At 37.6% G+C, this 14099-nt stretch overlaps 1 protein-coding gene across 2 annotated transcripts in view; it reads right to left on the bottom strand.

Moving 5' to 3' along the window:
* The window catches only part of SIN3A (SIN3 transcription regulator family member A), a 67752-nt gene that overhangs the window by 20116 nt on the left and 33537 nt on the right, over window positions 1–14099 (bottom strand). For both annotated transcript variants that reach the window (XM_006888289.1, XM_006888288.1), the window contains exons 4-12: window positions 12575–12681; window positions 11696–11978; window positions 10256–10507; window positions 7417–7569; window positions 7131–7289; window positions 5053–5142; window positions 2833–2951; window positions 2077–2287; window positions 1537–1653 (exon numbers count right to left, since the gene is read on the bottom strand). In XM_006888289.1, coding sequence (XP_006888351.1) covers window positions 1537–1653; window positions 2077–2287; window positions 2833–2951; window positions 5053–5142; window positions 7131–7289; window positions 7417–7569; window positions 10256–10507; window positions 11696–11978; window positions 12575–12681 — 1491 coding nt within the window. The remainder of the gene's footprint in view (window positions 1–1536; window positions 1654–2076; window positions 2288–2832; window positions 2952–5052; window positions 5143–7130; window positions 7290–7416; window positions 7570–10255; window positions 10508–11695; window positions 11979–12574; window positions 12682–14099) is intronic.

The following is a 14099-nucleotide window of genomic DNA, read 5'->3' as shown; positions in this document are numbered from 1 at the left end:
TTCCTAAATACTTATTTCAGGCTGAACAATTTTAACACTTGTCATCATTTCCTGCATAGTTATAACACCTCAATAGCGGGTGGACAGTTAGCCAACTAATGGCTAGGTGGCATGTGTCTGACTCGTCATTCTAAACTGCAAAAAGGTGAAGGGAATAAATAGAGAACTAAATCACTATGAATTTAAAAATGTTAAGATGTCTCCCATATTTATGCAAATTGTATGGTGTCAAGGGATACAAATAGGGTGTGTTAATCTATCCACAAGGAGACTGACTAGTCTCACCCTTAAACTGAGCAGATTCAGCAGCAGAAACTGGGAATCTCAATACCAACAAGGAAGAGGAAGGAGTATACATACTTCGGTGCCAAAGATTCCTGCGCCACTCAGATCAGGGCCTATAGGAGCAGCAGCAGCCATTAGCAGAATCAGAGACCCAGCAGGTCAGGCAGGGCTAAGAAAGCTACTAGGCCGAAGTGTCTGCGAGCACAATTCTGAAGCCGTCCTGACTGAAAAATTTTATCCTGTTACCTGCCTGAACTATATAACCTGTGAATTTGCCTAATAAACCTCCTAAGTTTAAGTATGTATGTTTCTGTGAAGCCTGCATAGTTATTGCAATGGATTTCAAACCCACCAAGACTGGTACAGGAATTAGAAGAAAGAAGCATGGGAGCACCAGAGGGCTGGGCACGTGCATGTCTGATCTCATGGAAATTGGTTTTGGTTTTGTATTGTGGATGCTGGTGGTGGACGGAGTTACGCTTTGTAGAGTTAGAGGTCAGACCAGACTAGGCTGTCCTCATGTAGCACACATGGCTTACTCTGATATATAGTAAAAATATTAAATAAAATATACATAATGTTACTACTATGAACAAATTTAACAGTCCTTTTTTGTTGATGGTATCTATGAACTAAATGGGAAATCATACTCACTGGGGATTCTGAAACAACTGTTTACCTTTCCTCCTCCTGGTATAAGTGTTCTCTTATCAACTCATTTATTCACTCCAACTCTTCTTTCCCCAGCTACTTTAAAATAAAGTCCCCAATTTAACTTTTCCAAAAGAAGCTAAAAGAGTACAGTTTCCACAGCAGAGGTGCTCTGCTAACTAAGACAGTTGGTAAAAATAATCTACATAGATCTTAATGAAAACAAAAGCACTCCGGCAGCTTAAAATAATTAAAACTAGCTTCAAGAAAATCTTAGAGGCTATTATCACGTAAAACTTGAACAGAAAATCTTTAAATTGACACTAAAATTTCAAAAGCTTATTATTTAGCCATCAACAGACTTTAAAGAGTTCAAGTAGCCTACTTAAATCAGAGTAGTTAAAAAAAATTCACACCTGAAAAATTTGTGCAGCATGTTAAATAAAATACCACAACAAGCATATACCACAGAAGAATGTGATCTTCTAAATGTCAAGAGCTATTCGGTCTTAAAAAAAACCCTCACAAAGAGGTTATTTAAAATACTCTTAATTAGCATTTCACAGTTTTTGTAACTTCAAAAGGAAAAGGCGTTTGTACCTCAAAGCGTTCATCTTCACAACGATAGATGTGTTCTTCATACTGTGTCTTCTTGGAACTAACAAAAGTAGAGTCTTCTGACCATGAAGGGAAGGAAACCCAGGTGTCATTTAAAACCTGTGGTTTTTTAAAAAAGGTTTCTGGTAAATATATAGAGAATTTCTTCAACGTAACTTACATTAGGCATTACAGATAATATATGAGTAAAATTTACTATTTCTTTATAATAGTTTCATTCATTACTGTAATAGTGTTTGGTGTTATGTCTTCTGTGTAATTATTTAACAGTGTTTTTTTTACAAAAACAAAAACAAAAAACCCTGAGAAAAAAGGAAGTGGAAAACATTCTCAATAAAGACAAAGTTCTAGCTTATATTACTGGTTCATCTTTACCAAATTTATATAATGGTCCATAAGAAAGGAAGGAGAGACATTTTCTTTCAAAAACAGAATAAGTTATTTTCTCCTTCACTCCTGTTACTACTCTCTTGTGGAAGAAGTAGATGATCCAGGGCTGATCCTGGCTAGGGAAAGCCTTACCTCTTTACAGAGAGGAGTCCTTCCTGTACACTTGGGCTGCTGGTAGCTTTTTGGCAGGGCTCGATAGCTGGAGCCCAATCGTTTACAGGATGCATAATCTATCTCCATGGCAATGCCCTCGGTGGCTCGTTCCTTTGGAAAGGTTTCCAGATGTACGGACTCCTTATAACCCAGGAAGTTTTTAAACCAGTTAAATAATTCAGGGAATTTCCTAAAGAATCAAACCAAAAAGTGGCAAGCTGTTAGAAGAACGATGCAGTTATCCTGAGATACAGTCATTACCATCTGCTATTGGGTCAGAACTCTGCTACTAGAGGCAAATTCCTATGGTTATGATTTTCTGCCAAAGTAAATCAACAAACTTCTGAACATTTGGCTTTTTCTTTTCATATAGACTATTCTAGGATCGAGTACAGTGGTGATGGAATGGCTGCAATAACCAGTCATTCTGATCAAGAACTCTGCTTCAGTCACAATTCTAGAATTCTGAGACAAATATGAAATCACTGGTCATCCAATCAGGAGACCACCAATCTTGGCCATTAGTCAAAATGTGCTTTAATGTGCTATTTTCTCATCTCCAGAGCTGGACTAGAAAACGAGTACTCTTGACACTAACATTTTGAGTCATCTGATCAGCTTCAGTTAAAATAACTTTGTTCTCATATTCACTCACAAATCAGGTTTGTTTGTTTTTGTTTTTTTTTTTTTTTCACCTCCACAACATGGACTGGGCTAAGCCTCTCATTTACTTACCCCAGGAAGGGAGAGACTAGCTGTACCAGCTCAGCCCGAGAGATCACCTCTTGATTAAAGATAACAAGACAGCGTAGGAAATTTTCATAGGCCTCCGCACTTCGCAGAGCTTTTCGGACCTTATGGAAACAAGAAAAGAGTTTAGTACAGAAATAAAGAGATCCTATATTGCTTTTGTAAAAACACAACTGGAAAAATTTGAATTGATGGGTTGTTGTTATGTGCTGTTGAGTTGCCTATGTCTCACAGTGACCCTATATATACAACAGCTCTAAAGCCTGTCCTGTCCTATGTCAGTCTCACTGACTCTGACACACCTACGACCACTGCCCTAGTTACTCTTATCAATTCATCTCTTTCGGGGTCTTCCTCTCCTGTGACGTCTCTTCACCCATCTGGGTATGAAGTCCTTCTCCAAGAACTGGTCCCTCTTGGCCAAGTCCCCAAAGTATGTGAAAGAGAGCTTCAAAATCCTAGCCTCCAAGGAGAAACAGGTTTAACTCTCTTCAAGATAGATCTATTTGTTTACTTGGCGGTCCATGGGTAATTTCTAGCCCCCGCCCCCCCAATTTGTTGTTTTGTTTTGTTGTTTTTTTTAAATTTACACTGGTGGTCCATGGGTATTTGATATTAAGGAACATGGTTTAAATAAATTTTTAAAAAGTCATTTTAAAGAGAAAACTTATCAATATTTTAGATTTGTCTTAAATTATGGGAGGACATCAGGCAAAGTATACTGGCTTGGAGCTGGAAAATGCTGAAGCTGAATGCTTCTACTATTTGATTTTATGTTTAAAGTTTTCCATAATAGAAACTCACGAAGTGAGATCTAAAAGTAAATGAAATCTTTACCTTTGCAGGTGCTTTATTCTTCAAATCAGTTATTCTCCTGAGCAGCAGCTGGTGAATTCAAACCACCTGCCTCTGAGTTGGCAGTGCAATTTCTTACCCACTAGGCCACCAGAGCTCTTTCTCTTGGTTAACAATGTTTCTAATATCTGGTAATCTTAAGCAATCACTTTCTGAAATACTGTATTTCAGTCCCTTATCCTCCATTTATAATATTAAACACTGTAATATTGAAAAAATTTTAAGTGTTCAATAACATAAGCAAAATAACACTATCCTAGATAGCTAACCAATCTAAGCACCACATCCACGAATATATAGCACTATGGTTTGTAATTGGAGATTATATGCTTTCACCTTCAACAATTCCCACTCTAGAATCTGATTTTTCATACTTATCCGAAGATATCCCATGGAATATGTATTTATAATGGCAAACTTTTTGTTTTGTGCACATATGCATGCATACATACACACACACACACACACACACACCTAGTTCGCCATTCTAAGTGTGATATTAATAATAGTCACCTGGTTTTATTACTATCACCAATATCCATGTTCAAGCTCTCCTTTCAAAATGTTTTTGATCATCTCAAAAATTTAGTACCCCTTGAGGGAAGGGGAAAAAACCCACAAAACCAAAAAAACTTAGTACCCCCTTAACCAGTAATGTTTATTATTCCCTTCTCCAAGCTGTTAACCATTAATAAGTTTTTGTCTGAATCCACTGCTTATTCTAGATATTGGCATACACACTTTTAAATATAAGACTGTACTTTTTGCACTATGTTGTTGTTATGTGCCAAGTTGGAAATGGATGAAATGGACCATCTTTCTCTCAGAGAAGCTGGTGAGTTCAAACTACATGTCTCTGGGTTGGCATTACAGCTCTATATCATTAAGTTACCAGAGTGCTATACCTTTTGCACTATACAACACAGTAGTCAACACAGTCTAATGACTCAGTTTCAAAGGATCAATACACAATAAATTTATTTCATTTACTTTAGAATTTTAAACCAAATTTCAAATTGGAGATTATGCTAAAAAGTAGAAAGTCCAACCAGTCTGATGTGTCTAAATGAAAACTTAAAGGGTGAAGGTGATTATGTTGATATTGCTGATAGGTGCTGTTGAGTAAGACTCATAGTGACCCTAAGAACAGGTTTGATTCCTGTCCAATCCTATGCCATCTTTAACACTTCTGACATATTTAAGCTCACTGCTGCAGTCATTATGTCAATCTATCTGATTCAGTCTTCCTCTTTTTTGCTGATGTGCCATTTTTCAAGCATAATGATCTTTTCCAAGGAATAGTTTTTAGATTAATAGCTTATATAAAATCTAATTCACCAATTTACCCACCTTATCAAAAAATAAAGACTCCGTTCCTACACCATGCTTGCTGGCATCTGCCATGGAGGAATCCTTTAGGCTGAGCAATTTGGGTTTCTTCTACCAAAAAAAAAGACAACAAAACACCACCACAAAAACAAACCTCAAATAAAACAACATTAAAAATCCCACAAACATTAAGACTGACTTAGAGAGTAGACTTTCTTTACAATTGTGTTCTAGCAACAACCATTGCTGATTGATAATTTGAAACAAATGAGTGAATTAAAAGTCCTTAATTCCGTTTACAACCTAAAAGTTTGCCTATTCTTATTTTCTACTTCTGTTTGCATTTTTTTGCAATTCATTTTACCACTTTTTGTCTCCCCCAGAGAGGTTCACCATGCTGATATATTCCTTAATGTAAATGCTGCAGCATTACTGATGGTATAACCTGTTAGAATAATCTTAACTTGCTTTATCTAGTGGTGAAAAGTTCCTATCTAGAACCTTAACGCTACCACTTTGTTCTCCTAGCTCACTGAGACACAAAAAGTATTTGGAGAATTACGGAGAGTATAGGGCTTAGAGTACAATTTTGTTGTAAAAGGTAAATCAATCTTTATCCTTTTCAAACAATTCAAATTTTTGATGAGGTAACAAAACTAATAGAAGGAACTATTACTCTTATAACTGATATTTATTCAAATTAACTTTAAATTACTGTTTCAAAGTAAATTAATTGACTATGGCATAATACTATGAAGGAAGAATTTACTTCAAACACTTCTCAATTCTCTGCAAAGAAACTTACAAACGTTGTGAGAAGCAGTACATTTACCTTGCTAATCCCAGAGTACACTCCCTTAGGAGCCATAGCATCTGCCTGCTTTATATGAGGAGACTAGGCGGGGCTCGCTATGCCCACAATACACTGTTTCCACCTGTGGTTAATCAAATGTGGGGTAGACCAATTCCAAAGTGGGGCATATCTGCTAAGCTGATTCTTAACGGCTTTGTAGAATTATTTTTTCACATCTTTAATTCTGTAAGAAAGTCGGCTTGCTTTAACTATCCTTAATTAAATCCTGTAGTCATGTCTATCCTTTATATACACGTTACATACAGCTTTAGAATGCAAGCAGCAATGTCTTTCAAACCATATTTTTAGCTGGTTCCCATCACAGCTGCACTATATGCTTAGCCTTCTTCAGGCGAGTTCATCAGTGTTTGCTGAATGAATCAACATGTGGTAGAGTTCAGTAACAAGAGTTTGAGACCTCTCTGTTAGAGCCAAAAGGTCCTGCCTTAATGATTAAGCTGACAAAGGTAAGATTTGGTAACTGACTTAAGAATCTTGCACAAAAGAGGACTCTACACCAGAGAGATCTCACAAAGCACTAGAGGTCCTCAAAAGACTATTAACTTATTTCTGAAATAATTATCAAGCTCAATCATCTTTTTTGTCCCTTAGCGAAATGCAGGTTTAAAGCCTCAAATCAAAGAAGAGGGGAAAACTTAGTAAGTCTTGACAGCAAAATATAAAATAAAATAAAGAAAACCACTAAGAACTGAAAAACTCCATGGCACTTCAAGCAAATCCGTGTCACTGTTACCATGTGCCACCAAGCTGGACCTCACTCATGGCTGTTTTTAGAAGCAATAAATCGCACAGGAGAAGAATGCCCATCTTCCTCCTATGGAACAGCGGGTGGGTTAAAATGCAAACACTTGGGTTGGCACTGTAACTCTTTACCACCTAGTCCACAGGGAGTTTCACTGCTAACTCAAAGGCCGAGCCTCTGTGGTAGTTTGAATCCACCAGCGACTCCTAAATACAAAGAGGGGCAGTTTCCTTCCTTATAATTAACAGTCTCAGAAACTCACTGAAGGGTCACCTGAGAATCTGTTCCAATTCAATAGCAATGAGTTAACATTCTTTATGCAAAACGAGGTAAGCTTTGCATTGCGTACTTTTGACATATATCACCTCATCCTGACTAACCACAATCTGTTAACATACTCTGAATAACAGGACACCCACCAGACTCAGTGTCGACCAAAAATGTCCCTGAAAGTCAAATGAACAAGCCACTGCTAATCCTTACCTTCACTGGTGGGGTAGTTCCCGTTCCAGAGTGCCGGCGGATCTGGCAGCCATTCTGGCTGGGCCTCTGAGGCTTGTTATTCAGTTGGGGCTTCTTCACGGTGCCTCCATGGTCATTCCTCACAGAATCAACCTTCTCAGCAGTTGTTTTGCTTAAAAGCTGATTAAAACACGTGAAAGACATTAATGTGTTATCAGAGCAGTGTTATCTAGGAAAAGGCTCCTGCCAATTCCAGATTCTTAAAGCAATAATCTTAAACAGTGTAGTTTTTATAAATAAAACGTACCACAGAGCTATTGGCATCTGGTAGGAACTGTCCAAATTCTGACAGTAGATCTTCCTGATTTTTAAAGAGCCGAGCTACTTGGGCATACACCTCCTGCTCAGTCAAAGCTGGAGTGTAGTTTCCTCCAGCTTCTTTTGCATTCCGCTGCTCTTTCTAATAGAAAATTACAAAGACTCATATTAGAGGATGATTGTTTTGAATGACTCACACTGCACATTTTCTGAAGATCTGATACGAGTACTGTATGTTACCTAGTTAGGCTGTACTTAAGAAGACCACCTGTATTCTGTTTTTTTAGTTTAAATAGATATTATTTAATTGATTAATTCTGTTTGCATAACTACCTAAAAGTGGAATCTTATTCTCTTTCCATGTGAACCTGAAATAGTGACAAAGGTAATCAGAGTAAGAGAACTAAGCTAGCTTAACTATTTTCTTTAACAAATAAAATATACACACTAGAATGTGCTACTAAAAAATTCAAATGAGATCTTGAAGAATATAGAAATAATCACAGTGCAACAGAGATGAGCTGACATAATATGAACCTGTTTAATTAAGCATTCTTGGTGCTTCACTGCTTGGCCACTAGCTGAATCCTGACATGGTGGAAAGACCACCTATATTCTTATTTGTAGCACCTGTTTTAACTACAGATTATTAAGTGAGAAAGTTATAGATGATGGTGACTGACAAGTCCTTTTAAAACTAAGACACTAATCCCAGGGACCACTCCTAACTGCTAAGACACAAAGCATTAAGAGAATTTTTCTTCTATGTAGATTAATTATACTACACAAGTCATCCTCTAACATCCTACAAACAAGCTTTTATTTCACAGGGCAGTAACTATGAAATCCTAACTAGCTGTTTGCTGCAGGGCAATTAATTTAGGCAAATAAAATTAACTTTATATATATTGAAGAAACAAATGCTGGTGAGGTTGTGGGGAAGACTGGAACCCTTATTCACTGTTGGTGGGAGTGTAAAATGGTGCAACCACTGTTGCAGATAGAGATACCATTTCACCCAGCAATTCCACAATACCCTAAAGAGATCATAACTGACATCCAAGCAGACATATGCACATCCATGTTTATTGCGGCTTTGTTCACAGTAGCAAGGAGTTGGAAACAACCTAAGTACCCATCAACAAATGAATGGATAGAGAAGCTCTGGTATATTCACACAATGGAATACTACACTGCATTGAAAAGCAAGGAACTCATGCAGTATTATTCAAAATGGGTGACCCTGGAGGACATTATGCTGAGTGAAGTATCTCAGTCACAAAAGGACAAATACTGCATGGTGCCACTGTTATAAAACAGGACTGACATTGGGGTTGGGAAGAGACTGAGAAAGATGGGTTCAATAATGTATACTGCATTGAAAAAGATGAGGGAGAAAACTGTTTAAAAGGGATATGTGATTAGGTATTTTTGTCATGACAGGAGTCTAGAGCGAAGGCTACATGGTGGAGGGGACCTGGGAGAGGGTTTGTGAAAGAATTTTTCTTTTACTATTCCAAGAGGGTAGTGTACTAGGGGGGAAGGGTTGGGAGGGGAAAATAGTGTAACAATGAATGAATGGAAATCCAAGGTCTCTGTAAATTTTTACTGAAATTAATAATAAATGGTTACTCAAGTTCTTCTTTGTTTTAAAGAAAATTATTTTATACTGGTTTCCTCATAAAGTTCATAGACATTGTTTTTCACACTGCATCTATTATAATCATTATTATTATGAATCTATCTATTTCTTTTACCCACCCCAAATTGTGTGACCCGATGATTACCTCTTGCCCATCCTCACCCCTCTGCTCCTACATTCCCTCCCTTGGATCCTCATACACGCTTTACTAGTTATCTATTTCTACAATAATGATCTTATACATATTTGTCCATATAAGACTGAGTGAGTTCACTTAGTATAATGCTCTCCAGTCCCTTCCAAGTTAGGCAGTGATTTTTAAAATGATTGCTCCTGCACAGTATTCCATCATGTGAATATATTATAATTTCTCAAATCATTCAATTGTGGTTGGGCATCTGGGCTGTTTCCATGTTCTTGCGATGGTGAATAATGCTGCTGTGAACACTAGTATACAAGTTCCATTTGTGCCTCAGTTCAGGGTATACTCCAAGCGGTGGAACAGCTGGGTCAGATGGAATTTCTATGTTCAGCTTTTTGTGGAAATGCCAAATTGCCTCCAGAGTAGTTGTACCATTTTACAATCCCATCTGTAGTGTATAAGAGTTTCTATCTCTTCCACATCCTCTCCAACATTTATTACATACTGTCCTGTTAAACTCTGCCACTGCCACTGGGGTGAGATGGTATCTCATTGTGGTTTTTATTTGCAGTGCTCTCTTAGTGCTAGTGATTCTGAACATTTCTTAGTGTTTACTGGCCATCTGAATATCTTCCTCTGTGGAAAAAAAAAAGTAATTCCATGTCTTTTGCCAATTTTGTAATTGTGTTATCTGTCTTTCTCTTATGGAGGCCTGTAGGATTCTGTAAACTTTTGATATGAGACCCTTGTATGAGATGGTATTGTCAGATGTTTTCTCAGTCAGTAGGTTTTCTTTTCACTGTGTTGAAAAACGTTTTTGATGCACACAGATATTTAATCTTTAGCAGGTCCCATTCATCAATTTTATCCTCTCCAGATTTCTGGCTGTATTTAGCAGTTTCTTCATACCAGACAAGTATGTCTAAGTTTGATCTCAGTTTGTCTCTTATGACCTTTATGGTTTTGGGGTTTACTCAAGTTATTTTTTAGCTAGATGCCATTAAAAAGGTAATCTAGCTAATGCAGGGTGAAAGGGTAACTCACCTGATAGGTGTGCAAAATTTCCAGAAATGCTTTGTAGATGTCTGGCTGCCCTTGGAACCTGTTCTTGATCTTGTTAACATAGTTGATGGCATGATTAAACTCCACAGGCTGATTGTTCTGCAAGGATGGGGCAGTTCCCAACGAGATTGTCACTGGTGTATGAGGCTGGACTGGTGGGGAGCGTGGTGATGCATATGGTGGAAGTGGTGGAGTTTGCTGACTGGCTGGAGTATGTGCTTGTAGTTGGGAAGGCTTTAAAAAAGTAAAAGGTAAAAAAAAAAAAAAAAAAAAAGTAAAAGGTAAGAACACAGGTAAGTGGACGCAGGAAAGTTAACTAAAAAATAAACAATATGTCTGGTTAACTTATAGCCTTTATTCAGGACAGATAATTTTTAACTCAATTCAAATTGTACAGGGAGTGAGTGAAAAGTGTGAAGAGTTTATACATTCTACTACAAATATTTCCATTTTCAATTTTCTAAATACAACCTTAAAATGGAAGACATTTACAAGTGCAAGAAAGAAAATTTTCATTCTTTATTTTTTAAGTTCACAAGCTTAATAGAAAGCAATTCATTCTCAATACATTTCTAATATTAGGAAAGATAGCACCATAAACGCTACATGATTTCAGAGAAAAAGTCTTCTAAAAAAAAAAAGAAAAAGTCTTCTATACCATCCCTGCCCAGAAGGTTCAATGCAATAGGACTTATATGATGGACATGTTTGTTATTCCCATAGTACTGTGAGACAGTTTTAGGCACATGTGACTATACAATCTCCTGAGATGTGTCTACTATAAATGAAAAAACTGATTCTGTGATCTCATGGCAGCCTTACTGGGACAGTATAGTTCTAGACTAGGAATGTGCCACCACCACAACAGAGTCTGCTGTTCTGCTTGACCTGATCTAATTTGACAAACAGAACAAATTTTCCAAGATGAGGACCATGGGGGCTATAATCTAATTTGACTATGACAACGATGATCATTTCTACCTGTACTAAGTAATAATAATCAGTTGTCACCAACAACTGAGGTACTCAAGGGTTTAATTAGCAGAAAGGGCAAAAGAATTCTTTAAATTGTTGCTGGTTCATGATGAATCCAACTCCCAAAGTGTGCTGAGTAGAACTGTGCTCCATGAAATTTCAAGGTTATGACCTTTCAAAAGCACACTAATAGCACCGTATTCTGAGAGGCCACCAATCTTTCAAGACAAGCGCTGAACTGTCTACATCACCCAAGGACTCCAATGATTTAAATAAGAATCTAAATATTAGATGTATGAATGTGAACTATTTTATAACTAACTGCAACTTCTCTGATGAACTCATTGTAACCTATATATCTATCCAAGTACATGTAAAATGGAAATGCCAAAGACATGCTTTTGAAAGGATCTAATTCACATAATGCAAAACTTTCAAAGTTCTCACCTTGCTGACTTTGGCAGGTGGGGGCTGAGGAGCAGGCTGAGCAGGAGCTGGGGCCGACTGGGCTGAAGGCTGGGAAGGATGCTGGGGTGGTGGTTGAGGCTGCGGTTGGATGCCATGGGTGGGGATCTGATGAACCTGGCCAGGAGTTGTGACGTTTACCATGTCATTGGTTTGCACCTCAATTTTGTAGCCAGGGGGCAAGAAGGTGTTGAAGCCCATGATCAAGTCTGGGTGACCTTTGAACAGCTGAGACACTCGGCTAATCACTCCTGGAGTGTCAATGCTTACAGAAAAAAGAAGAAATGTGATAGCATGCTTGAGAACAGTGAAGTAAGGAACAGAAAAAAAAAAATCTTAAATTTGCACTAGATTTCAAAATAGATAAAAACCAACCTGTATAATTAAAAATTAGTAACACATAAAGAACTCTTAAGGCATTGTCACAATTTTGAACACAATAAACACTCACGGTTAACATTTCTATCAAAGAAATATACAGAAAGTAATTCTTATGTAAGGTAAACATTTATACACCTGTATATTATTTACTGAGTATACATCTAGACTATTCACATGAATTGCTCTCCTGCATTTAAGAACATGCCAAAATATCAGCATCTTCCACTAGTGCAGAAAATAGTCTGCATTATTACCCGTCTTTCATGATAGAGATTATGTACTAAGAAAAATGTAACAAAGAGAAAACAAAGGACTGTAAATTCAAACTATAAAGCAAGACATAAAATAAAGCATGACCTTGAAAATTTAACTCCCAAAACAGGACATCTTTCCTCTTCCAGTAGGTAAGAAGAAATTACACTCCCACCAAAATCCATACTCCATGTACAAAGCTTGATTAGAACTGTATATGCCATTTACCTCTGAGATTTAAACTCCTTCATGATATCAAGGAAATCATTATAGACCTGAGGCTGACTACCAAACTGCAGCTTCACCTGGTCAAGATATGACAGTGCATCCTCCACCTGAGACCAAATGATAAAAAGAAAATAAGGCAATTATATAAAGCAAACTATAGAAAAATACAGTACACGAAACAGAATTGTATAGTAAATATGAGTGGAGATTATGTCAAATGAGCCACAATCCCTACTCTCTTATACCTATCTAGATGGAATGACGACACAGGAGGGTGAGTAATCTGAATACTTAAGAGTACATGAAAAGGGGTCTCTATTATGGATGGCTCCCCTAAGAGAGGATTTAGACTGAGTATTAAGTGTGAATACAAGTAAGCAAAAGTGAAGCCTCATGAAGAGTTAAGAGGAGGAACCAGTATGGGCAAAATTCCAGTCAGGACACGAAATAATAAATCTGGGTAACAGTTTTCTTTTCAAACAATTCAGAAGAGTAGAAGAGTGACATGACAGTAAATAAGTAGCAAGAGATAAACAAAAAGAGAAAGGAGACGTTTCAGAAATAAACATTTGATTTGATGAGGCCCACTTGGATGTTATGACATATAACACTTAAATTTAATAAGCCACTAAATAGCATTTAAAACACTGCCCAAAGTTCATTATGACCACAGCTAATCAAGAATATTGTTTCCAAGACATACATTATATACTTGGTCAATATATCCCCTTTGATGGCTTCTTTTCCTCCACTTGACAAATATCAGGACCATTTCTGTCGGTCTGCTCTATTCATATTCACAAATCTCTGTATTAAAATTTTTCATTAACAGAAAACTCATTCATTTTGCAGCAGGGACAAAGGTGTTAGAATATATTTAGGAATAGTATTCACCATCACAAGACAAAGGAAATAAACAGCTATGATGCAGAGTAATAGCATTACTTCTTGTTGTTGTTATGTGCTGTCGAGTCGCTTGCGACTCATAGCGACCCTATGTACAACAGCCCTAAACTCTGCTCTGTCCTGTGCCAATCGCACTGTCTCTGACACTCCCATCCCGATTATCCCAGTCACTGAATCAATCCACCTCATAGAGGGCCTTCCTCTCCTGCGCCGTCCCTCCACCCTCCCAAGCATGATGTCCCTCTCTAAGGACCGTCTCTCCTCACATGTCCAAAGTATGTTAGATGAAGCCTCAGAATCCTTGCCTCCAAGGAGCAGCCCGGTTTAACCCTTTCCAGGACAAATCTGTTTGTTTTCCTAGCAGCCCATGGTATTCTCAATACTCTTCTCCAGCACCACAGCTCAAAGGCATCAATTCTCCTTCTATCCTCTTTGGTCAGTGTCCAACTCTCTGATGCATAACAAGTGATTGTGAAGACCATGGCCTGTATCAAACACACCTTAGTCTCCAGAGAGACATCATTGCTCTTCAGTACTTTGGAGGGGTCCCTAACAGCAGACTTTCCCATTACTACAGAAAAAGAAAGTGCAGATATTTGAAGGAAAAAAGTGTTGTCTA

This window comes from Elephantulus edwardii, unplaced genomic scaffold (genome assembly GCF_000299155.1).
Source record: "Elephantulus edwardii isolate Elephantulus edwardi_28Jun2011 unplaced genomic scaffold, EleEdw1.0 scaffold00066, whole genome shotgun sequence".
Classification (NCBI taxonomy): domain Eukaryota; kingdom Metazoa; phylum Chordata; class Mammalia; order Macroscelidea; family Macroscelididae; genus Elephantulus; species Elephantulus edwardii.
This window is presented reverse-complemented; position numbering and strand designations above follow the sequence as displayed.